This window comes from Solea solea, chromosome 3 (assembly GCF_958295425.1).
Source record: "Solea solea chromosome 3, fSolSol10.1, whole genome shotgun sequence".
In the NCBI taxonomy this organism is placed as follows: domain Eukaryota; kingdom Metazoa; phylum Chordata; class Actinopteri; order Pleuronectiformes; family Soleidae; genus Solea; species Solea solea.
The window spans coordinates 14,974,817-15,002,347 of NC_081136.1; the positions used below are offsets into that span (position 1 = coordinate 14,974,817).

At 37.5% G+C, this 27,531-nt stretch overlaps 1 protein-coding gene across 2 annotated transcripts in view; it reads right to left on the reverse strand.

The window, feature by feature from the left end:
* The window catches only part of LOC131456517 (phospholipid-transporting ATPase ABCA1-like), a 124,607-nt gene that overhangs the window by 86,799 nt on the left and 10,277 nt on the right, over nt 1–27,531 (reverse strand). Inside the window, exons 7-15 of one of the 2 annotated variants that reach the window (XM_058624914.1) lie at nt 26,787–26,984; nt 24,012–24,098; nt 23,678–23,873; nt 15,379–15,518; nt 14,537–14,653; nt 11,401–11,598; nt 8,736–8,941; nt 7,759–7,935; nt 956–1,178 (exon numbers count right to left, since the gene is read on the reverse strand). In XM_058624914.1, coding sequence (XP_058480897.1) covers nt 956–1,178; nt 7,759–7,935; nt 8,736–8,941; nt 11,401–11,598; nt 14,537–14,653; nt 15,379–15,518; nt 23,678–23,873; nt 24,012–24,098; nt 26,787–26,984 — 1,542 coding nt within the window. The remainder of the gene's footprint in view (nt 1–955; nt 1,179–7,758; nt 7,936–8,735; nt 8,942–11,400; nt 11,599–14,536; nt 14,654–15,378; nt 15,519–23,677; nt 23,874–24,011; nt 24,099–26,786; nt 26,985–27,531) is intronic. The other variant, XM_058624915.1, reaches the window with a different exon arrangement.

Consider the following 27,531-nt stretch of genomic DNA (forward strand, 5'->3'; position numbering starts at 1 on the left):
TAATGTTTACAAATTGTCGATGGCTTGCAAACACATTAGGCGGAAGGGAAATTACATTTCATCCAGCTGTTCAAATATCAGTTGTTTATTTACCAGCCACATTTTCAAATTAAACTGCAAAAATTGATTAGGCCGATCTAAATTAACCAATCCTTTTAGGTTTCATTAATGCTTACAAAACAATAAGTTGTTCGAGGATGTGCTCTGTCTGACGAAACTCTCTTTCTATATTATACAGTATGTCATGAGGGGTGCAGCTTTTTTTGAAAATCGTGCGCTTATATACTCATATTAGCTAAATAAGAAAAATCTTAAACATACTAATACACTTACTGAGCTTTCGCCATTGTCTTCAGCCCCTAGTGTATCTTGTTTTTGATGAGTATGTGTTTAATGGGTGTTGAAATATTCAGTACAATATTCAGCACAAAGCAAAACATATTTGAACACTAAAATTGGAAAATGAAAGGAATAGAAAACAGGAATATCAAACCACAAACTAAAATAAGGTAAAATAATATAGAGGTAATTAATTTTCAGTACCAAATATTCACTTGGCTTCTTGGTGTACAAGGCACAGAGGATGAGGTGATGCTATTCAAAGATATATAAACAAAATACTACTGGTGTGGTTTAATTAAACTTAATTACGCATTTGGCTGCATGCTTAATTAATTAGCCCAGGAAGGCTGATTTAAAGAATCAGAAGTAATGATTTGATTCTGTGTTCTGTAATTGGTTATGATTAACAACAGCATGAATACCAAAACACAAAGCATGAACAATTTGCCGCCATTAAATGACCCACATTTTCCATATTACTGCAAGAATATTTGCATTTTTGTTGTGCAAGTTTAATAAGTTAACAAGTTCAAATTTAGAACATGTGCATTATATTCTCATGCTGATGCTTTGTATTTTGATACTTTCCAGTATGGGACTCTTGTCTACTGACCTTAACCAAGATACTTATGAGCAAACAGGGAACTGTGAGCAGAATAATGTTCTCTGTGAAACTTGAAGACCAAAGGGCTCCATTTCGAATGCCAACAACACGCAGCACTTCCTTGAGCCTGAGCTCCTTCTCCAGCACCAGGCATTTGATGATCATGGACACAGAGTACATGAAGGCCAGCACCAGGAACATTGGAAACATGCTTCCAATACTGGAAATGAAGCTGGATGTTGAAGAAAACAATCGAAAACATCAGGACTGCACATTTGCACAGAAAGGGAACTGTATGTTGAAAACATAGCAATTTTGGCCGATTAATTATTTAATATGCTGCCTAATGCATACAGTCTTTAAATTAACCCTCCCCTTAACCCTTAGTGCTCACACGACACAGATCAGTGCACCTTCGTAAATTGCCATGGGAATAATATGCCACACCTTATATGGACATCCTGGGGGTGTGTGTTTATAGGACACATTGTCTTATGTGATGTTGCCTTATCCTCCATATGAGGGTCACAGGGGGTGCTGTGCCAATCTCAGCTGACATAGGGTGATTGGCGGGGTAGATCCTGGACGGGTCGCCAGTCCATCTCAGGGCCACATACAGACAGACAACCATCCACTCACACTTATGGCCAATTTAGAGTGTCCATTTTACCTAATCCCCATATAGCATGTTTTTGGACTGTGAGGCAGTAGCGATGATTTTGCAGAAGTCACAAAAAAAACTTTTTTCTTTTATGCTTGTTTGTAAAAAATGAGGAGGTATTTCCAAATTTCACAAATTTCAAAAAAATTCTGCTGTGTTTAAATAATTGGTGAAAATTTCATCAGATTGCCTATAGGCTGTGCTCAAAAAAAGAATGTAAGACACTATATTGCACATTCTTATAGCCTCTGTATATACTTTTTAACATAGTAATGGAAATGCTCTGTGCTCTAAGGGTTAAATACTTGTTGTTGTTCAAACTATTTTGGCAAAATGTTGATTGGATGTAATGGTCAGTTTAGGTTTGTGGTGCTGTTGAACAGAACTGCATTAGACAGATTGTTGCCTCATAAATTGGGGAAGACAAAATGATGACAGATGATAGTGACGGGTCTCTCTCTCGTTCGCTATACATGACATGTAGAGATTACAATTACAAATTACAGTGTGTTATTGCAAATTGGATTACGAACTGATATACAGTGTGTACTCACTTTTATGTTTGTATGCATTGCAAAAAGATTTTAACCCGTTTCATTTCACTTTTTTCATCAAAACACCACATATATAACTTAATGAACAACAGGTATATGGAACATAATATTTGAACACTTTGGCAAACAACTAAAACTAAAAATCTTTGTGTCTTAAACTATAAGCTAAACACTTTTCTTTAATCAATCGTCTGATTATGAAAACCCTATAAAAATGGAAAGAAAATCTAAAATTAGCGTTGCAATGATAACAGAAGAATCAGCTTTTCATTGTCATCACAATCGATAATGGAAATACAACGATATTCCACCAAATTCATTTTGAAACTAAGCTAACCTTCACAAACCTTGTGCATCCGCTCAGTCGAGCCATTTAGCGCTGCACCTTGTGCCAGAGATGATGTATGATTTAATTCTGTTACAACACAATGAGGTGATATTAAACTGGCTCCATAATGCCACCAAAATGCCATGTCAATATCTCCTCTGTCAATATAGCAAAGTGCTTCCTCTCCTTTATTAGACAGTGAAGGAGGGATATCAAAAGGACAGTATAGATTTCACATCTTACTAATGCTTACGTTACATAAAATGCCAGGCATAAAATGCAAGCAAAGCACAGATGTATAGATGACTGTAAAAGTGTATAGTAATTGGCTGAATATTGCTCCACTTCCAAGCACATTTAATACAAACAACTAATCAAAGTACGATTCTTTGCCCTGTAACTCTGGACAAGTTATAGTCTTATTGAATTCCTGTCATGTGAAAATTGTTCACTCCAATATTTCCTTTGCATAATTGCTAGTTAGCCCAGCATAAGCACTTTTTCTGACAGTAAAATTGAGTCATTTAATAGTAATTTAATGTTCCTGTTTTTGCAGTTGTTAAGTGCATTATTGTTAAATGTATTTATCCTCTCTTTAAATGATCATTCTGGGACACATTACACAATAGAAGAGGTTGCATGGAAAATACCACTCGTACAAGTATATTCAGCTCTAGTCTTTAGAAATATTGTTTAGTCGAAACAGTTTTGTCGATCACTGAATTGATGATGAAAGAACTGGATTGTCTTACAAAAAAACAACTGAAGAGATTTTGTTCCACGAGCACCTTGGAGGAAGTTCAGCTATATGAGAACGTGAATGAGGGACAGACATGGGCTCATTTTCAAGGACACCTCCCTGCTCTCACAGGATGGATCTTTCAGAGCAGCAAGAAAAAAGTTTCTTCAAGTTCAGAGCCAGAGCAACTTAATCCAAAATCCCTTATGAGATAATATAAATAAAATCTCTTCTTTAAAGTTGGATGTTTAAAGAGAACTGACATTACCATATCAACACACTATTTTAATGAAGTTAATATATCAGTACCCTTTTGAGGTAAGCAGCCTCTAGGAACCAAGGCTGCTTTTGCCTGCATGAAGTTACTTACACTAATTCTCAGATTATCTACTCCCGACTCTACATCTATATAATAATTTACACTCTTAGTGAGTTAACTCCCTCTGTGACTTTTTAAAACTGCAGGGGGAGAGATCAGTCATGCACAGTGTCTGACGTTGACAACCTTGCCAACAAGATGCTCTTGAATTATACATTTGTGGATCGATCAAGGGTGCTTAAGTAGCAGAACTGTGGGTGGATCTGTGTGAGAGGGCTCCAGTTACATTGGCAGCCTGACCTAAATTTAGGGAAGCTGGAAAACTGATTTCTCAGTAAATCGAGAGATAGTAGAGCATGGTGTCCCCAGAGGTTGACATAATATAATGCTTAAAAAAGCTTGCCGACACCTTTTAAATGCATGTGCTGTTTAGTTTCTTCGCTGACTGGGAATGAGAAATTTACTAAAGGGAACATACGAGTTCAATCGGGACACTGGAGGTACAAATTATCGCGAAAAGAGACCTGCAAATGTGGCTACTGTATGAAACAGATGTGCTTTGTGATTTTTCAATGTTTATTATCTACCTACTCTATCTAAGATTATCATTCGTAGTAAGGCACACCTTTTATTAGTTCTTGCTGCCGACAGTGTAATTAATTGTATTAAAAATTAGCTGTGTTCTAAGAAATTGAGATTGAGAGTATAAAAATCTGTAATCTTTATCATATTCCATGGATGAAGTAAGCATTCAAAAATCTATGGTTGGTCAGATCCAGTAAAAAATAAATACCTAAAGCAGATACCTTAATTCAAAATGAAAAAGTAAAACCCAATTATAACAACTAATAATATTTAACATGCAGGAAACAATATGCCAGCAATATTACATGCTTGGCTGGTATAAATACCCAAGTATCTGTCATATGGCCTCCACCTAATGCTATAAAATGCCAGGTCTTAAAAAGTGTCACAAAGGACCAAATGAATGAATAAACACACTCATTAATGCACAGCGCTTATTGCACACTCAGCTTCAGCCCTAATCAAAGTGTTGATCAGTCACACACTTGACACTTTAGATTCTGCCCATTTAGCAAATTAATAATGGCCATATGAATTTCAAAAAATATTGCCTATACTGTACATGTTGCTGGCCATGCTTTAAAAGCTAGAGTTACAGTGCATTTAAAGCCCTTTTTAAGGTATAGATACAAGGGGGGGATGCATGTTTTCTGATGTTATTAACACAGTATGCCACTAGAAACATGAAACAAAACATCAGCAGCTGATTTTTGCTCTTGTGAGCCTCAGATGTCCCAATTATGCTCAACTATTCCCCCCCCCCCTCTCTCATTTCTGGCTGTGCACACATTAGGTTAATTAGCCACTGTAGTTGGTCAAAAGCACATCCTCATGTCCACTAAAGGCCTGTGTTATGTATCGTGAAATGCAGCCTCAGATCTCACATCAAGCCCATGTCAATGTGAATGACCCACTGATGTGGAGCGCAGCCTCAGGATCTAAACAAGCGATGCCTCTGATTCAGGAGCATGCGATGGCAGAGAGGCCACTGATTAAGCATCAGTTTATGTGCTATCAGGCCTCACAGCGGTCAAGCTTTATCCCATACGGTCATATCAGGCCTGTGCACAGTGTGAAAATAAAGACACAGACAGTGGGAGGTAATACAGTTTTTGGTTATCTCAAATTCAAAATGCCAGGAGGGTCAGCAATGGAAGTGGCTCGGGTTTGCTGCAAGTTCAGTGGGTGCATTTCAGCCAAGATCACAGCAAAGACAGCTGTGATGTTACTGTTGGTTGAAGTGAACCAGTAAATTGATTGTTTTAGGTATGAAAGACATTGAACAAAGTCAAACATAAATAAATAATGTGATGCTAAGGTCATCACACAGAAACTAATGGAGCAAGTTTAAGTCAGAATATTATTGTACACTTTACATGTTCAATTTAGCACAACAATTCTGATTTTAACTGAAGTCTGTTATGTTTTAGATGTAACACAAAAACAACATATTTTACATGACCAACTCAGCACTTTCTATCCACACATTTTGCGAAAGTATTATTTAATATCATAATACCAAGGTTGTGAACTTTTTGTTTTATTAATGAAATGTATCTAATCACATTTTAATGTCTGATTAGACTTTTTTTCCCAAAACTGAGAGACAGTCACAGCAAAACACAAATATGTTCATTTGATTGTACAATTTTCTTTGTCCTTTTGGCAAAGAAAACACAAGTCAAGATAAAAAAACAATTACCAAAGAGGTTCTTCCCCATCTTGCCTCTCTGTATTATAGCACATCTTCCTACGCGTGATTTCACTCTTAATTATTCATGAACAAAATTGCAGTTTTAAAGTGTTAATTATTTATAGAAATGCCCAAATGGTGAGGCAGGTGGAAGAGTAAACAGTTGGGGGGACTGAGGGTATTGCAGTTCTTTATGTTTCCCAGTTATCTTCTGTAATTATTAATCCCATGTTTCATAGAGATGAAACTGAGGCAACAGCAGTAACAGCAGGAAATAAGCTGCAATATGGCTATATCATTCAAGATTATGATGACACAACAATGAGGGGTGAATAGCAATGTAACAAAATCTGGGCTTTTTATCTGAAAAACACATTTTAGAGATGATGTGTTGAATTATTCCTCCTGTGAAACTGCTCCGCATTACTCTAATATGTAGAATGTTTCTGCTATTTTGTGGGATTTTTTTGATTGAGGGGAAAAAAGACAAGTAAAAATCCCAAACATTCAACAGTAGGGATGTCAGGCATCTTTCATCTACAGCACGTCTAATCACTAATGCATGAAGTGGATGATTTTGTGGATGATCTCAATCTGAAATGACAAGATCTCTTTCCTATGAATATCTCCACTGGGTGCAGCAGTTACTTAAACTTCCCTTTAATGAGTACTTCTTGATGTATCCAGTAAAACCTAGGGTTGCTACAGCTGCTGCAAAATGAAGTGCAAAGGCAGTGGAGCTACATTTAATTCTGAATGCATAATGTGAAGGGAACAGGAAATAAACACTTTGTAGTAAACTGGAAAACTAAAAAAAAAAAAAAAAAACCATTAAGTCATTACTGCTTTTAATCATGTCCTTTCATTTCTAATTTCTCTAAACATGCGGTACGTTACAGGGCTTTTATTGCTCAAAACAAATATGTCAGCAGCAGTATTGTTGTGTATCCCAAACATATCTAACATAAATGTGTAATTGGTTTTGCTTCAGCCTCTTTAAATATTTCCATTCAAATACTCCCTGAAGATTACTTTACTGTAAATTTGGTGCTATCCAAAGCACATAATAGTTTCTAAATTACATCCCTAATGCTTGGAACCATGTTTCCCATGGGGGAGTGAATATTTTCTTTCTGCTAAAAGGGCCACAATGCGTTTTTGGACTTAAATCTCCCTGGTAATTATCTTTTCTCTTGATGGCATCACTGGGCTGTTCCTTTATTAATGGATATCATAATGCAGTCTGGATGGGAGTCATTTCCCAGACTCTAAGGAAATTTTGGCATGGACGATTCAGGATGATATCACATCATCTGTGTCCCTAAGTGACTGACATAACATGATAGAAATAAGTGCTATCAGTGGATACACACGCAGCACAAATGGCGCACTGCTATCAATCTTTTTGAATGTGATATGGCAATGACAGCTCTGAATACAGTTAGGAATAAAATGCCTCAGAAATAAAAAAAAAAAGGAAGAGATTCATTGCTTAAATGATTCAACATCCTTCAACTATTCAAGAATTTCCTGTGGTTTGAATAAAATCAATAGTTGTAGTCCACTATTTCACACCTGACTTTTTTTTTCCCTTCCAGTAAATTATTAAATTTATCAAGGATGTTACATTTTTATTATTGACTTTTACAATGATATTATGAGAAGAGTTCTTTATCTACATCGGAATCATTTCATCAGTGATCAGTGGAATAAAGAAACGAGCTACACTGAATAGGAAGAAAGAATAAGTGAGACAAATACGGTGATGTTTCCAGAGGGAAATCATGCGATCTAATTGATTAATAAGAACATAATTTAACTATGGGGTGGTAGTGAGTGGCAACCCCCCAGAGTGAGTATAATTTAAATGCTGTAATACTCCTTTTCTCCTCCTTTAATCCCAAAGCTGAAAGATATAAGACTTTGTACTCACACGTCATCCACGTAACAAGGGTATGGCATCTGCTGGGCGAAAACACCAAGGGGTTGGGTATTTGGCGTCTGCACTTGTATAATGCCATTCTCCATCATATCCTGCAGATAGGCAAAGCCTCCCCATATATAGCGCAGGTCGTTAATGGAGTTGTCTCGAGCCCCAGGAGACCATGACCTTATTAAAAGCAGACACACCATGATCTGTCTTAGCAAAGGGCAAAAAAACTACAGCTACAGAATCAGAACCACAGATTACTGACAAGAGAACCAGTCAGAGATACTTTCCGAGGATCATGGCTGTTTTCAAAAGGTAATATTTATAGTACAAGTAATAGTGGAGGGCACAACAATATTACTTTTCTTTGGCACCCAGAAAATGAATAGAACCCAGTTAACATCATCTCATGGGATTGTGCAAAAATAAAATGCCACTGCAACAATATTTTGTGTGCCATGAAAACTAATTTAAAGGTTATTTATACTTATTCTAGCAGCATCTATTTATGTGGTTTGTGTTTCTCTGTTGTGGTACTTTTGGGTCTGGGGTTAGTCTGTCACTGACTAAATTATCATCAAGAATATAAAAAGGGACGGTGGGCAGGGCATCTAACATGGCTCTGTGTAAATGTAGAGGATGGTACTGAAACAATTATCAGCAATTATCTAGTCAGAGTGAGTGAGTGGTGAGTAGTGCTGCTGAGAGTTAAATATGAATTTGGAACCAGAAAAAGCAAGTTTACTTTTGCAAAAATAGGGAAATCTATAAATGCTAACAGTGTTTATTTTTTTTTTTTTTTTAACATTTGGACTGAGCCAACAGTTTCTGCTTTCCTCATATTTAGCGCCGAGCATATATTTAGTCCCAGTATTTAATTCTCAGCACCAAGGAAAATAGGCTTTTCCCAAAATGTCAATTCATTCCTTGAATGTAGAATTCTGAGAAGTGAGATAGACAGTCTGAGCTGTGACATGTACCTGGATTTGTCTTTGTCGCTACGCTCAACATCATCCACGTCCATGCGGATTTTGTATTTGACATGAGGAGGGAGGTGGCTGGAGTTCGGCTGGAGGTTTTCAAAGACAACACTGGCCCAGTACGTGTCGTTCTTCAGAAGATCCTGTGCTTTGTTCACCAGCTGGCTTTCACTGGGGACTGCCTCAAACTTATTCAGGTCCAAACACTGTTGACAAATACAAAAATGCTTTATAATCTTTTCAAATAAATACACTCCCTTTTTATAAAGAGAAAATAGAAATGAACCAGGCAAGAACTCCGTAGCTGAATGGCAGATGGACATTCAACCGAAAGCATCACTAAGCTATTTACTAAATCACACAGTGTGCGTTTCCAAATTGTGTGGAGCTGGCAGGAGGGTGGGAAATGTTTTGGGCTTCAGCAGAGACAAGCAAATGAGATTCAGCCATGGTAGCACTCCCTGTTCTGCAGCCCTGTCCCTCTGTTTCATGAGACCATAATGAGCTAGCCATCCTGGGAGGCAGTCACACACGACAGCTGTCCACACATCTCAGTGTTGCAATAGTTTTGTCATTTCTCCTCCAGGAATCTCTATTGTATATTCTACAGTATATCAAGCTATGGAGAGAAGCTGACCATAATAACACAATTTGCTAGAGATACAAGTAAGAATAACACAGTCGCAGAATGATTCCATTAGCCTTAAGTTTGGAAAAGTGCTGACTATAGCAGGGAGGAAACAAATGTAAATCATAACAAATGTGGTTTTTTTTCTTACACAGTAATTACAGAAAAAGATTCCTGCATGTTTGTAATCTATTCTGCTTTGAGTCTTTGAATATCAGCATTACTTTCTGTCACAGACCATAATGTTCACTGAAGACTTGAAAAAAAAAAACACGAAAAAAACATGTTTCTCCTACCACTGCAGCCGCTAAGGCTATGCTCTCTTGTATCAAACAGTCTGACTCTGCTCTACACTCAGAAACTGGCCCTACTGGTAGCTACCCAGTGCCATTTTGGCCCAACTAACTCAAAGGAACATCAAGGGCATGGGTGTGTGAAGAATGTAGATGCTGGGCTGGTGCTGCTGACCACTAATGGAGGAGATGATGCCATGACACTGTTAACTACGACTGCTGCTGCCACAGACACATTCATAATGGCCTGTAATGCTGTTAACATGATTAGTGCTATTCTTTTTTTTGTATTTATGACTTTCACCATTGGTTTCACAATTGTCAGGGAACAGCATACGTTAAAACTGCATATGTGGCTCCAGATACATCAGGTCTCTTTATAGACTGGTGTCCAAAAAGATGTTACTGGGCCTTGGCGTTATTGTCACATTAATTTAACATCATATTCTTTCTCTTATTTATGGTGCAAATACTTTTTTTTTTTTAACTCTAAGCAAGAGGAACCCTTAATAAATGTGTAACTCAGGGGTGTCAAACTCAAATGACCAGAATTGCAAAATAAAAGTGCTTGGTTTGTTATAAAAAGATGTATACTTCACAATAAAAACACATTTATGACGCACAAAAACGGAGAAATAAAAAGAAAACTTGGCAAATAATGACGAGGATAACTGTAATTAAAACAGCTTAAATACATGTAATTTAATGTTGAGTGTAATACATTTAATAAAGCAATGATTCCAACCAAATGTCTTATTACTATTATTATAATAATAATAATATTGCTAGCAAATACATATAGTCTTATATTCTGTCTATACTCCATCACCTCAGTGGCAGGTGTGCCTCAGCACAGTGGTGGGCGGGTCGCATGTAATCGATTGGAGGGCCACATGTGGCCCCCGGGCCGCCAGTTTGACACCCCTAGTATAACTAGTCATTCAGTTCCCATTAGGGTGGAAAATAGACTGTTTTATGTTGGAATGTCAGCAACCATGTTAGGCTGATTCCCAAGACCCCAACCTGCCATCTTAACTGCATGAACGTGTGTGTATGTGTGTGTGGCAAGCTTTGTATATGTTTTTCAACACACAGCAAGGAATGAACGGCTCTGCTGCAAACTGTGCCACAGATCAATATATCAACGTCAACCGTGTGTGTGTTCCTACTTCAGGACACCTCTGTTCTTGATGCCAATGATTCAGTACAGGTCAGCAACATTTTGTTATGATTATTGTGGAAGCAATGAAGTGACAGATCGTCAGATCGTGTGTCTGACAGTTTGGCGAATATTGCAAGTCATCTGGGACAGCCAAAAAGAGCAAGGAGACAACAAAGCACTGTGCTTATAGACACATTGTGTACTGTATGAGATGCTAAGTACGCAGCTTACACCTTGTATTATTCTTTAATAAAATATACAAGAGTAAATTAAAGCTACACATATGTCAGGGACCCGTTGAGATTTACCAAAAGATACTTTTGTTGGAACATTTTAAAGGTCATGCAGCACTCCAACTCACCGACACCATATATTTCACAAATCAATTCAACAAATTAAGGAAGTGGCTAAACAAGGAAGTAGAAGGTAAAAATAAATAAATGCATATTTGAAATGTCCTCATCATTTGTGAGGAAGCAGCTTATTTTTTAATCAACCGTTTTACTTGACAAAAAAATGTTACACCGCCCTCTGTTGATGTGTTCATGGGATGGTTTGCATTAATGTAATGTAAGTACTTACACCAAGGAAGGTTGAGAGAAGCTCCAGCAACTGAGTAGTTGTGTTGTAAACATCACGCCAGTCGTAGGGATCCATACCAGGTGGACGATCCTCAGGAGGCCCATTGTACAGGAAGTTGGCGAGCCGCTCGGCCGTCCATCCAGTGTCTTCGAGACGCTGGTTGAGGACAGCAGCAAACGCAGGGTTCGCCAGCAGAGCCTAATTTTGAGGGGAAGAAGGAACACAAGCAATTGGAGGTTAGTTTGGTCCTTCCGTGGTGCTGACATTTATTTCTCTGCTTTAATTAGATGGGGCAAGATAGATGGCACTGTTGTACTTCAGGCTCCGTAAAGCACATCGACGACTGAGTACTTACATGGAAATCAACATGCAAGTCATAATATACAACTGTTGCAGTAATGATAGTGTTACTGTACAACAGTGATAATTGGCCTGTCATACAGAACGATAATCTGAAGTCAATGAGACACTCAATAACAGCACCATATAAAACTTAACAGTAGTGTAATAATAGAGTTTAATTGGTCTTCATTGAACATTAGAGTATTTCTGTGTTACATTGTTTACATTTCAAAGTGCAACAAGTCATCTCTGACGTTTGGAGAGAAAAGGGCACTGGACGTCAATCAAAATGTGGACCTTTAAAGTGTGAAATCTTGAGCAGAGAAACAAATGTATTCTGGTCCGTGTGCTCAGTGGCATTTTGTTGTCAACACTTCTGACGAGTTTCTTCTTAACCTTAGGACAAAGTGTCAAATTAAGTAATCACTACACATCATGTGACCTTTAAAAAAAAAAAAAAAGAAGTAGAGTAGCTGTTTCTACATTAAGGACACGACCCATCAAAAATGTGCATCTCCTGAAATCTTTTTGACACAGTGGTAGTAGAGTGAGCAGAGTCATGACAGCAAAAAGACCACGACGATTAGAACCAGTTCAGTTTCTGAAAACAAACCAGCAACCATTTCATGTGCCCTAATGATCAGTGTCATCTGGGTAAAAGAGCTGCAGAAATGCCAGAAGTGTCAAATTATTCTGACTGACAAAAAATTTCAGTAAGGATTTTTTTTTAATATTATAGAATGTTTCCATATAACATGACATGTTTTCACATTTGTTTAATTGGGGGACATAAATCTAATGGTCATGACATTACATGTCATTTGCTACAAAGAATACAGGTCAGATTTATATTTTATAATCCAAATATTTAGTTTATTGAGTTTCAACATATTATAGTTATGAATTCCAATGACATAGCATTAAATATGCTATTACTTTTCTGTAAAAAAAAAATCCCATTAATTCCAGAAATCCCCATAATTCCCATGGAAGGTTTCCAATCTGAAATATTTTCTAAATTAAATTTCCAATCCCATGGAAAGTTTCTGGAAAATTACCAGAAATGTTCCGTCCCTTTGCAACCCTACTGTAAATACAAAAAAGCCTAATTGTTTAATCTCTAAGAGCTATGTATAGTTAAATCTAAACATTTTTAAATATTTTAAGGACTAATGAAAAGGACAAGCCAGAGTGAACTGTGAGAACTAGAGCTGCATTGTAATTACATTTCAGACTTTTCTGAAATACCGGCAGCTTTACTGTGCCCTGCTGTTATTTGGTTAACTACATGTGCAAAGAACTCAAGTCTGCAGTTTTTCTTGGCAAGGTGTGATTTTCTTTTCTTTTATCAACACTTGATTTTAGTGGTATTGCGGACAAAGCTTCCCTACAAATCTAGTATTGAAGCATTATTGACGTTACCATGGTAACTACCAGTATTAAGCCAAACTGAAATTGTACAGATGACAACTTTAACAGTAAACACTATACACAGGCATTTGTGGGTATTTCCAACTTATTTTCAACCAATTTCCTCTCAAAGCCACTTCAGAGAATATGCTACAGTACAGTATGTCCTTCTCTTCAGCTCTGTACCCTAAATCTTCTATCTTCTATGAAATGTAGTTGTGGTGGTGATGGTAATTGGTGCATCAAGGTAAAACGTGTCTGCGACCTTCAAAGACCTCTGGAGATGACAAACCTCCAAAGCCACCAGCCTCATAGAGAGAGAAAGAGAGGGAGAGAGAGAGAGGCCGGCAGAAAATGAAGACAAAGGAGAATTGCTGGTCCATTTGTGTAAAGGTTAGGGCTAGGGTAATGAATACCCGGGCTATATGGAGCGCCCAATGTCTGCTTCCCTCCAGCTGCCTATAAGCTCATTTGGAGTGACACTGGAGTAATGTCAGTGTCAAGGAAATACAGCAAGAGGCAAAGAGAGAGTGAAGATGGAGGGAGAGAGAGAAGTGGTGGCAGAGTCCACATCCTCTACTTCTATAGATAATCCTTTCTGCCAGGATGAAAATTATCCTGCACTTATCCATAATTACTTTCCTCCTCCAGTTTCCATATCTTACTGCAGGTGCAACAAATTGAACTACATGACATGTATATTCGTGGTGCATATATTGTATGTATGACTCATCATTTTATATATTTATTTATTTTTTACTAGAAAAATACTTAGATTTGAAAATAAGGAAGGATTTTATGTCCTTGGGCATTCACAAGTTTACACAGAGTAGTTCAATGAAAGATTCAGCGAAGAGAATAAAGAGAAAATGGTTCAAATGAACTACTGATCACGTCAACCATTCTGTGTCATTTAAAAGGACACATTTTCTTTTAGAAAAAAAAGCAAATTAATGGTTTATTTTAAAAATAAAACAGAGAATTATGAATGTCAGTGAAAGGTTGCCAGGCAACTGGCAGAGACACCGATAGCTCATGACACCCAACCATCAAAAATGTCCACAACTTGCTGGTTTTGTACTTATCCTTTTGAGAGCAGACTCAAAATAAACAACGCCGATAATGTGTTTAATATATGCAGGAAAACTATGTTACTTTTATACACATTGAATAAGTATAACTACTTTAGGTTAAAGGACTGGGGATGCATTCTCTCAAACAATTCTTTATCAAACAGCTCCAAGCCTTCCACTTTTACCATCATCATATATTACAAATATTAACAAAAATGATGAAGTTACTTGTATGTGGAGCCAAAGACAATTTCCCACATTGGTGACAATGCAGTTTAATCTAATCCAACGTAAAAAGAGCAAAGTCTTACCCGTAATGCATTCACTTGAGGGCTATCTTGAAGGATATCGTAGACACGTGGGCCAAGTTCCTCCCATAAATCAGCAAGCTCTTTTAATTGAGCCAAGGCGTTGAATGTGCCGTTTGCCTGAAACACAAAGACAAACAATATTTATATACACACACACACAAAAAAACAAAACCTTTTGGAAACCTTTCACTGACAGGAAGCAAACCCACTGTGCCTCTTCTCTTTGCTCTCTTCTCTTTGCTCTGAGTCAATCCAGACATGAAAGTACTTCACTTGTGCACATCTCAGCTAATCCCTGGAGGAACTCATCACATTGTAACACTGTCACCCCCCATGGAAACAAATGTAAATGGAGTTATTTACCCCAGAACATTGACTTGTAAACAATATGACTATGTCTGGCCTCCTGCGCCAACACTGGGACCCTTGCTGGGAAGTCAGCAGATTTTACTCGCACTCGCAATATATTCTAACTGCAACATCCTCACCCCCTGCCTGTTGTTTGTTTTTGTTTGTGCAGTTATCGCAGTGATGTTAATATCTTGGAGAAATGTCATGTCATGATAACACATTACACTCATTGCATTAGGTCCCCTGACTAACTAGTGTAATATTTTCCTTTCTTCCCCAGGTAGTAACTTTGCATGACATTTAATGTTTTTCATTTGCACAGTGGAGGCCCCTCACACACTGCTAGTGCAATTGATCCGATCCTGTAAATACGGCACATTCAAATGCATGCGAAAACTAGGACCTCAAACAAGTTATTTTGTCGCTTTTGCAAAAAATATTTACACACTCATTCAGCTTAATATGCAGCAGATTTTCCCCTCTAAACATACTTTGTTCACAATGAGGAAAGTAGCAGGTGTATCAGGTGTGTAGAGGACTTTTCCAAGCACTAACGGCTTGAAGGTGCTCCAAACGTTGCGCAGTCCAGGTGTGTTCTCCAGAGTGTCAACAAGGGTTTGGCAGAAAGCCTCTGTACAAGAAAATGAGAGAGAGAAGACAGGGAAAGTCAGGGCTGAATCAAGGAAATTAGTCGACATTTGTGTGTCATGTGGACACACTTGTACCAATGGAACAAAAAGAAAGAAGACAAAAAGCTAAGCTAAGAGAAATCATTGAATTTTGTTTACACTACCAATGGCACAGTATGTAATTTCTCCAATTAGGGATTTCTCAATCAAAAAATGACAAAATATCTAGTTAGATGATTGGGAAGCCACATGGGATCATGGGAAATGCAGTTCTGCCACAGAAGCGCTCACAGGCAGAGCTTAACACATAGCAAGTAGAAATGAGCAGTCATGATTCCATTAATGATTAATGGATAAACATAATAAAATGACAAAACAAACACCGACACAATGGCTACTTTATATTGTTTTCCTTATGTTGATGTTTTATAGGGGATAACGTTGAATGTAAATACAATTTTCTATTGATTTAAAGTGTGTTGGAAAAGCTTTGGCTAAAGTAAATACACAACTCAAAACATATAATCAGCCTCATTGTTTTTAGATATTCAAATTAATAACTATACTAAAATCTGTTAAATAAATAGTTTTTTTTCTTTTGACATTTACAAACATGTCATCAGTACATAAATTAATGTATTAGTGAATATTAAAGTGAATTGTGGGTTTAGTTATTGGTACTTTAGTTCACATAAATGATGAGTTTTTTTTACAAAAATTACTTAAAAATGCACACAGACACAGTGACACAGGGAAAAGGGGGACGACAGAACCCAGACCTGCGGAATATGGGACAGCTGCTATGGAGCAGAGGAAAAAAAGTCAATACGCTCAGCAGCAGCAGAACAATCATTACTACTTTAACTAATCTGCCAGAGTGAATATTGCCAGGTTGATAAAGCGCTGAATAGATTAGACAAGGACCTGCACTGCAAGGAATGGAGCCTAGAGTATGAACAAAGCCAGTCCTGAGATTGCACTTGTGCCAGAAAATATGCAAAGCCTGTGTGGCACTTCAGAAAATGGATCAATTCAGAGTCTCATCCATCAGTCAATATGGCCGTCTACCTTTCTGATGTGTTGCTAACTGTCCTTTTTGTCCAGGCACCTGTCATTACATCAGTTCCTTTTTTTTTTTTCTTCCTGTCAAGAAAGTAACAAGACCTTAAACTTCCACTGTCTCTCATATCACCAGGGCAACCGTTTTCCCCATCAGGGAGATTTTAGTGGCCATTTTCAGTGCAATTAAATGTTAGCCTTTCTGCCTGCTGGCCATCTTTCACAGGTGCTCCTGGGAGGTCTGTGTGTGGAGAGCTAATGGCCACCCCTTTAGTATGAGCCTGGCCAGCTGTTCCCTCCATGGACTGCACAGATGTGACTTCTGCAAACATAACACTAAAAAGAAAGAAAACAAGTGGTAGAGCTCAGCAGTTGTCAGAAGTAGTAAGCTGTTGTTTTCTTTTATTATTTGGAAAAAGGAAAAAAGAAGACGAGTCTTAGATTTGCAATAAAGTTAGACTTTAAACAAGCTACTGTAGGACAATGAATATTATAAAGAAGAGTATACTGATCGTTCAAAGCAGTCATTTCCGAAATAGCAGTCCAGACCAATGACTGCGTGTCAAACAAAAACAGAGTGATTACAACATGACTTAAGGCTGTCAAAGCCTAAGAAGTTTTCCAAAGAAAGTATTTGAAAATAACATTTTCTTTGGCTTGTTATTCACAGCTAAAACTAATTCAGAGTTTCCTTTTATGAAAAATTCAGGAATGTAAATTGTGAGTTTTATATATACGCACACACACACACACACACACACACATATATATATTAAAATTGTTGCATATAAGAACCTATTTAATACTTGAGCAGACGTTAGATTTCAGGGGAACACACGGGCAGCCCATGGAAAAGAGGAAAGGAACTTGGTTTGTAAACGGAGGGTCTCAGGTACAAATCCTTGGATGGGCCATGGGCTGGGGTGCCACTGTACAAGGCGCCCAATCCCCATTGCTCCATGGGTGCAGAAAAGTGCTGCCAACTGCTCCTGTGTGTTCATTACTGGTATGTAATAAGGATGGGTTAAATGCAGAGGTCAAATTCATTCTCACTAATTGGTGTGTGTGCAAAAAATAAATAATTCTAACTTTAATAAAGGTACCTTTAAAACTTCAGTAAAGTAGGGAAGTTCACATAAAAAGCTTATGCAACGTATTGCAGTTTATGTAGCAATGCAGTGCAAGTTTACATTTAGAAATGGAGAAAACTATATTGTACATTTGATCGTTTCCTCAGAATGGTGCCAAAAACAAAATCTACAGTTGGTGGAAGAGGTCAGAGCGAGACGACCAGACTGGTGGGTGCTGTAAGGAAGGCTACAGTGACTTGGATAACCACTATTTACAACTGTGGAGAGGACAAAAAACATCTCAGAGTGCACGACGAAAACAATCCTGAGTTGAATGGGCTGCAACAGAGAAAGACTTTGTTAGGTGTCACGACTGAAATCCACGAACAAAAATCACTGCAAAGAGCACATCGACAGTGACGAATGGAAAAGCCTTTTTCTGATCAGTAAGACGGCTTGATCTAAATCCAGCATCACCAGACTGAAATAACCAGCTTTGTGTAAACAGACCAAGCTGGTAGAACTGCATGGGCGTTGTTTTCATATCACAATTTTATTACCTTAATACCAATCAATCACTGTTTAAAAGCCACGTCCTGACTCTTAGTGCTGACCATGTGCATCCCTTTATGGCCAGAGTTTACCGTCTTCTAATGGCCAATTCTAGCAGTATAATGGACCATGTGCCACAAAACATCGTACCAGACTACCTTCAAGAACACAATAATGAGTTTGGTTAACTTCATTGGCCCCCTCAAACACCTGAGGCATCATTTTATTACCTTAGCACAAAACAGTGTCTTAAAACAACAACAAAAAATAACATGTGTGCACCAATGCAAAAGCTGCAACACAATTGTCGAGGTAGTAAACTGAGGGAATAGTTGTCATTTTTAATTTGTAGCTATTAAATGAGAGCAGCATCATGATACATATATTGTTTTTCACAGATTTAATTTTGCATCACATATTACATATAGATCCACTCTACCATAAAGGTGAGACCAGTAATGTCAATTGGGCTTTTGCTCATGAGCCACAGCTGTTCTGTGCCTCTCAGAATTCCTTCCTTTCTCCCTTATTTTATGAATTTTGTTTGTGCACTTGATGCTATGAATAGCAGAGCACACCAACCTTGGCCAGCATGCTCACAACAGAAAGCAAAGAGTTTGGAATGATTTTTCCTTAGCTATCATATTTTTTTCTATATTATTATAATTATTCTATAGTTTAATTATAATTATGCTACCTTTTTATAACCATTTTGTTCCGGTAACATATGTCCTATAGTTTAAGCTGATGCTTCCATTACACGTAACAATGCTGCATTATGATCAAGTACATGACAATAAAGAAGCTTGAATCTTAAAATGCAGCACTCTAATGCTGAGTATCTTCAACCATGTTTTTATTTTTGTGTGCTACAGGGAGAATCAGATTATCTACACATTCTCTAGAGCTGTGAAATTCCTCTTTTCTTTTCTTTTTTTTTATATCAGATCTTTAAAACAAAATGGAAGGATGAAAGAACAAGAGAATCTGTTCTTTACACCAGGTTTAGCCACAGTCAAATAATTGCTTGGAGCCTCAAGTCAGCCCCTCAACTTACCTGGCAAATTTAATCAATTTGAGCTGCACCCTGGAGATGGGCTCAATTCAGCACTACAGTGAGACGGCGCCGCTGACACACTACACATGCTGGTGCTACACACTGTCTCACACATGCAATCCCATGAGCTCACATGCATGTGTGCACACACATAAAGGAAAGAGATTTTGCTTCACTCATATTTCAGGGATTTAACACAATGCAGAGTATGAGGCAGACATGCAGGTTCACACTGAGGCAAACATACACACTTATAATGGATATGTAAAAATAACATTGCCATTCAAGTGTAAAGTAAACTGCCTCACGCCTGAATCAAGGAACATTTATTGAAGGAGGGGGAAAACATCAAATGCCGCCTAGCAGCAGGACAACATTAAGTTAAATAAGCTTGAGAAAATGTCATTGCATTCACTTGTATGGTACAGAGGGAAGAAGCTTTAACATTAAGGGCATTTTTGACTGCCTACAACTGTCACCATAGACACATATTATGGCTTCACCAGCACCACCACAAAATAAAAGGTTGTGCTGGAAACTAGAAAAAAAGAGGGGACCAATTACTTGTTATTCAAAGAGATACCCATTAGCAAATGTTACTGGTGTGGTTTTCTCTGACACTGCTCAAAACAACAGAACATAAGGTTATTCTGACAATCCAATGAAGACGCATTAAATTAAGAAGTCTGTGGTGGGTACAAATAAGCTTGAAAAATAAGGACTGTCGAATTAAAAAAGAAAAAAACAAAATATATTATAATATTCCACTTCAAAGCAGCAAGCAAAACCTTAAAAAGGCAAAAAGAGGCTGGAATGCATCTGGTAAATAGAATGCTTTCAACAAACATATAAATGCAAGTATAGGACGGTGGTAAACCATATAATCATTTTTTTTTTCTCTTGCCATTTCCTGTTCAAATTTTTAAAGAATGTGTCAACATGAAATCACTGTTTAGTGCCAGGAAAGAGCTTTCATTGCCCTGAATATTCTGTACAATACAAGTTTCCTTTTGCCGTCAACAATTAGTTAGGACATTACAGAGCTGTTAATAGTATAGTTATTAATTTGCTGTTAATAAAACCTTGGCGTTGGCCTTTATGGAAGCTCATTCACGATTCCTATGACTGTACCTTTTATACTTACAATGGAGTAATAATTGGCCATTACACTAGCACAATGTTTGATAATTTCTTCTGATGCTAGCATGTAATCTCACCTTTCAGTATAACTTTGTTACTAGGACATAGAGAAAGCTTATTAAAAATCTCATTTTGTGCCTCCTTAGAACAGGTATTTAATGATGCATTGTCTCAAATGAGCATTGGCTACAAGAAGATTTGATTATCTAAGTGTTTTTTTTTTCATGAAACAAACATATGAAGTTATTTTTAAAGCTTATCCACACACCACCTACAACTTCTGTAATTGTTTTATCTAAATAAACAGTGGCAAAAGGGTTTATTTTTCTGAACTTCACCAGTAAGAAGGGTTTGATTATTTTGCATTCTTTCTGACAAAAAGGAATTGTATAAATCTAGATAATAATGCAGAATCATTTCATACATACCCTTTATCCCATATCCATACCTATATTATATTGTACATTCTACAACAGAATTAAACTACGGCTCCCAGAGTACTGCACTCATGTAATAAAAGACAATTGTGACCACGGCAACAAAACTGATTATACTTCTTATTTCCAATTATGACTTAGAGCATAAACAGGGTTATAAAACAACCAAGATGTAAAACTTAAGCCAAGAGTGAAATGATGCCGGATGAAAGCCAACTGGTAAGAAAACAAAAAACAATTGTTGTGGTGACTACCAAAACTGAGGGGAATAAACAATTAACCAATATGGCAAGCATTTCTCAAAATGGTGTAAAAACAAGGTTGGTCCTTTACACATATTTTACATAATATTTGTACATACAGTACGTCTAAACCTGTATATTCTTATATTTAATCTGGAGTGGATATTAAGCTGTTTCTGTTTGTCTTAACTGTTTATAACTTATAACTTGATTATAATGTTTATAAATGTTGCTTACAGCTGGCTTGCACTGGGAAAAATGTATATGATGCACTGTTGTTGTCAAAACACTAAATAAAAAATAAGTTCAAACAAGGTTGATCCAAGAAAACAAATAAAGAACTAAAGAAAAATATGTGTTCAAAACAAAATGTTGTTAAATGTAAGGTTTGTATATTTTTTAAGTAGCAACCAAAAATACTTAATACTTGCAGTTTAATTAAGCACATCTCTTTTTGAAACAGACAAAAATAAATAAATAGATAATAACTCAAGCGAATAGACCCAGGTGCACTGAAACAGGTGCAAATGACGACAAAATGTGTTAGTCTTACATGACCCACCTACAGTATATACATCAAGATTAGACACATTGGTTAGGTCAGGTTTTAAACATTCAGGTGTGCAATAATCCATAATGCCTTCTTATTCATGTGAGAACTTTTAGAAAAAAAAAAGATAAAAAGAAAAGCAATTCTTAAATTGAATTTCAGACGACTGCCAGTCTGTTTAGAAGAGGTCACCTCACCAATTCAGCACAAAACCTATTTGGACGCCTGACCATTCCACCAACAGGGACTGTAATGACGTATTGAAATACATACAGTATACAGGATTTTAATATGAAGCGTTTGAAGTATTTCTGTGCCTATTCATTCTGTAGAGCATTTAAGAGGTTAGGCACTGATGTTGGACGAGAAGCAATGGCTCACAATCTCTGTTTCAGTTCATCACAAAGGTGCTTGATGGGGTTGAGGTCAAGGCTCTGTCCGCACCAGTCACGTTCTTCCACACCAAACTCATCAAACCATGTATTATAGTGCACTGGTCGTGTTGGAATAGAAAAAGGCCTTCCTCAAACTGTTGGAAGCATAGTATTGTCCAAAATGTCTTCATTGGAGGTAAGGGGCCAAGCCCAGAGCCTGATTGAAACACCTGAATTCAATACTTCACAGGTGTGGCCACATACTTTTGTTCATACAGTGTATTTTGGTGATGCTTCTGTACTTCAGTTTTTTGGCATGGACCAACAGGCTAAAGGCAATATTGTGCCACATAGAGGTTTAGTAGTCTCAAGTTTTGCTCAAGATTAAATCACTCTTTCTTTTTACATTCTGTCTTCATGGTTTACTGTCTCTACATGTGTTTCTCAGATCTGACTCCAATCATTTGCACATTTCCTGTATAAAGAAAGTGCCTTCTACTTTGATATAAATGTCCCACATCTAGATACCAGTATGCATCAAAAGCACACATTGATGCAGTAATACTAGGAAAGCTGAGTACAAGCTGGGTTTGATCAACAGCGGTATCCTACTAGATCTTGACTGCATCACACGTGAATTTTTGTAGAATCTACATTTGCAGCAATAAAAATGTTCATTCGGCTACAATCATACTGAATGCAGGAGGTGGACTTCCGGTTTTCTCCAATGTGGGTTACCTTCAATAAAATTTATTAGAAGGACTAACCCTTCTCAAAAATCTGTACCATGTTCAGTTTTGCTTTCATTTATTTATTTTTTTTACTGTATAATAAATAATCAGTTATTGCTATCAGTCAAAAAACACCCACACACACAGTGGAGATTTTAATTAACTTTTTAAAGGAGATGCCATTCTTCACGGGCGCTTCGATTAGGCTGTTCTTCAGTAAACACTGGGAGGCAATGTGAGCCAGGCTCAGTGAAATCAATATCGTACAGGTTTCTGGCAGAAAGAGATCCTTTTCTACATACCACAAAACACCACACCAGGAATGTTTTAGAGTCACCATTGGTCCTTTGTGAGAAGTCTTGTTTGCCATTTTGTTCATATTTTGAATGTAGAATGTTTACACCTCATGGTCTGACCCACACATACAACATCAGTTTCTAATTACACTGAATTGCTATGTGCCCTTCTGTCCATTAGGTAATCATAGTGGAGAGAACCCAGCTTATAAACAGAAGGAAGAAGAGCTGATTTGATTGGCTGAGACGGATGCCAATCCATAATGGATTCCTAATCAAACTCAGGCATGGGCCTCAGGTGCCTGTTCCTGGACGTGCATAAGTGGTTGTTTTTCTACGGAGTACATTTGAACAGATGAAGCTGGGGTTTGAATTGACTTTGTCCGTGCAAGAGCACATTCACCAATATTTTTTGTTAAGAATACCGGTATTCAACTGATATCACTTTATATCCATACACTGGTATGTCCTCTGGTATGTCCTCTGTCACTAACTGATCAAAAATAATCTTCAGACATCACTATTTCCAAACGGCTGTAAATGCATTTAAAGTATCTTGTGTTTGGTAGTAAACTAAAATGGAATTTAAAGATTGAGACACAAGTACCGTGTGATCTCCTTGCGTTAACAAACAAATTTGCTGCAGCACTTACCAGAACTGTTGCCTGTAACGAAGATTGACTGTTCGTCAGCTGTTTGTCTAGGTGACTGGAAGCTTAGGGTCATATTGGTGAAATTGAAGTCAGGCTGCTTTCCACACAGTAGCATATTGAAACTGCCAATCATGTCCTCTCGGAAATCCAACGAACGAGCCGCTTGAAAGACCTCGGAGTTCTCTAACCTGGCCATCTGGGTACAAGAAAGAAAAGTCAAGCCTTTATAAATTAATGATAAATGCTAAATGCCTTTAAAACAAGGTAGCTCATACATCACGCAATATAAATGCAGATTTCTGTTTCATGTAAATTATACAGTAGTCACACTCACCTCCTCGAATACAGGCAGTGCATTTCGAGTAGTATTCACTATCAGGGTTGTTCTATCTACTGCATTCAGGTCCATAGGAGAAGACAGCTAAAGGAAAGGATGAAAAGTATAAAATATGGTTGTAGAAATGTGATTTTAAATAAAATATCTAACTGTTACAGCTTAAACTATGTACCGACAAAAATGTGCATGCTTTGTAACAATTGGTATTTAACTTAAAACCAGCGTTGAACAGTACAAAGCTTTGAACTCCATACACGCAGGGGGATCAGAAGGCTGAGAGAGGTCTAGAGTAGTGGTATGGTAAACACTGCAATATTAGTTTTAAAATAAAACAGTTTGCATATAGGAGCCCATTCAAGCATAGTTTAGAGCAGCCTGGAGACTGATGGAGTCTCAAGTACATTCATTTAAGATCACATCTGTGCAGAGCCGACATCAAGGGGAGACTTAGTGAGAAAGCACAAGTATTCCACTCAGACAACTCTGAGCAAAGGAGCTGAAAATCACCTGTGAGAGATCAATGAAGAGACAGAATTCAGCTTTGTTACTCTGTCACATTAAGAGACAAATTAAGTGAGCTAGGTCACAATACCATTAACTTAATTGCAAATGCACTTTGCTAGCGAAGGCTCCTGAGGTTGTTTCTTTTTATCACAAAATAAGCTATATTTACAATATTAGTAAAAACTTTAATGGCAAAAAGGTTTCCCCAGCACAGACTAAAAAAACACCAGACATTTGAATGATCCTTGTTAACAGACCCATACTGAATGCTATTCCTAAAGTGTCACCATACTAGCTGATTTTCAGTCAACCCAAACACAGTTGTATTAACGTTGCGGAAACAATGTCCAAATTATCCTCTGCCACTCACTGACTTATTCCCTTATCCTTGTCTTTATGATGTTGTTGTTGTTGTTGTTGTTGTTGTTATCACAATCATTCAGCAATGTCAAGCTTAAAGTGTGAAGCCGTATGTGTGCTTTTTTCCTCCCCATCTATTTGCTTGAGGCACTGAGGAGCTTTTCCACCATATCAGGGCTTTCGCTTTTTTTTTTTATGCATCTAAAATGCCTGTGGGCTTTAACTGTTCAAATGCTCGCCGACAAACTCTCTCTCTTATCACTTATTTAGTGGATTTGCTGTCCCATACAGATAAACTCAAAGAAAAGTGCACACTTTCATCAAACCAAAGGGAACTAAGATTTAAAAGTAAGGAAAAAAAACAAACATTCTTTTTAATAAATAATTCCCACCTGATTGAATGTATTCTAGTCATATTACTGGAATACACAGAGGTGAACACAATAGTGACAGTTTTGAAAGCTTCGATCCGCAGGGACAGAAAATGATGTCATTCAAAAACATTTGAGAAGATTACGTTCAGATAAAAGTGTCTGGTATATTTGGTTTTGACATGAATGCACTGTCCAGTTTTGACTTCAGATTGAAGATATAAATGTAGTTTAACACGTGACAAATTTTTTACTCAACTGACTGTCCTTACATTCAGCTTACTACAAGCCGTATGAGTTTACATAATTTCCATAGTCAATACATGTATAAGGCTGTGTGCCTTTCATCTTACAGCATGTAATTGACATTAATGCTGAAAATGACCTTGTGCAAACATGCTCACTTTTTCTGATTTATCACCAACTCCAAACCAACTTTTTTTTTATGATATGGAATGAACAGAGCATCGAGTTGTGTAGCAGCTAAGGATGGGTGACATCGTGTACCATAGTATTGTAATTGTTGTTTTAATGATGTGGAAAATTGACATTATGGAGCATGTAGTGTAAATGACTTCCCAAATGCGTGCAGCAGAAGCCCACTTTCCTACAGCAGTGAGCAGGATTCAGGGTCATGTGATCACTAGTAGACCTATTGTGATCACGTGACCTCTCACGAGAGCCTTCCTTGCCACTCAGGTCGGACATGGAGAAAGCATGGCGACGGCAACCCGCACATCTACTGTATGTCGGATGATTTAGTGGCGAGGCGTCTCTGGCGTGGAAGTGGTTCAGTTTTGACTGACATGGGTCAAAAGTCTGCAACATGCAAGATATGTTCGAAAACCTGTGGCTGTGACACAGAGCTCCTAGACTAACTTGTTCCACCACCTGCGAAGCAACCACTCCAAAGAGGATGAAAAATATGAAAAACTTGGCGACTCAGCAGCTGCTCAAGAAAAGCCTGCTTAAACCTGCAAGGCACACTCAACAAACCCTCGCTGAATCATTCAGCTGAAGAGTGCCTCATGATAGGTTTATACACACACATATACAATATATATATATATACACACACATGTAGATAGTGATAGTATTCTTTTGTGTTTGACTGAAAATTGTAATTTTTAATTTGTGTTATAGTAGTATGTTTAATTAGGCCTAGAGATATATTAAGTTTGTGTGCAATGTTCCTTTGAATATTTACCTGGGGAAAATTCAGACTATTAATACATATATGAAGTCATCTCCATACCAAATGTGGAGATAAACATATTTTCCTGTTTTGATTATAAGAGTTTTTGTTTTATAAATCACACGCTGACAGGTAACATAAGTACTTAGGTAGGCAAAATAAGCTTGAGCTTCAGCCTACACCTTTTCAGTCTATTTCTTTATGTGCACAATGTGTATGTGTCAACATAAATGTATCTGCATTTACTTGTGAATACCTGTGACCAAAAACTAAAGAAAAATAAGAGTCATTTCCTTAAATATTTTGTCTATTGCTGTTATCTGTAGAGGGTAAGAGGCTCACCTCAGAAAGCACCTTCCTCACATCCAGATTTTGCAGGAGTACTTGCTGGGTGTTAATCAGCTGCTGTTGAGTGAGGGAGCAGCTGACATTCTGAAAAGCCTCTTTTTCAGCTCGGCTGCGAAATTGGACATACTCATCCAGATCCGTCCCCTCACACAGAATTGTCCTCAAGTTGCCTGGACTTGGAATGCCTATGAGCTGGAAAGCAAACATACATGTTGGTACACATTGACAAAACAAGCCAACTTTTACTCATTGTGTCGTGTCCTTTAGGATGTTCAGCAAGCAGAATATATATAATAATATTATTTCAAGATCACATAAGAATTGTTTTTTTCTTGAATCACCCTCCGATCTTCTTTCCATATGCACATACACTATAGTGACGCAACATTATAATGACAAAAAATACCCATGCATGTGCAGTAGATGCATACAGACAGTTGATTTGTAACATTCCAGACAGCATACGGTAATGCCAAGCAAGACAGGATACACAGGCAGACGACGGATAATGACTTGTGAAAAACAGTACACTGAAAACTTTTATTTTTGGGGGGCACCTAGGACAATTTGCACCAGAACTACCTGCAGCCGTCAGAATGCCTCACTCAGACAAGGGACATGCATTTTCACTATATTTTACAATCCTTGTCATTGTCAGTAAAACATAAGTACCTTCTTTCAGCTCATCCAAAGACACTTGATTTATTCAGGAACTTTTAGAGACAAGATACATTTACAT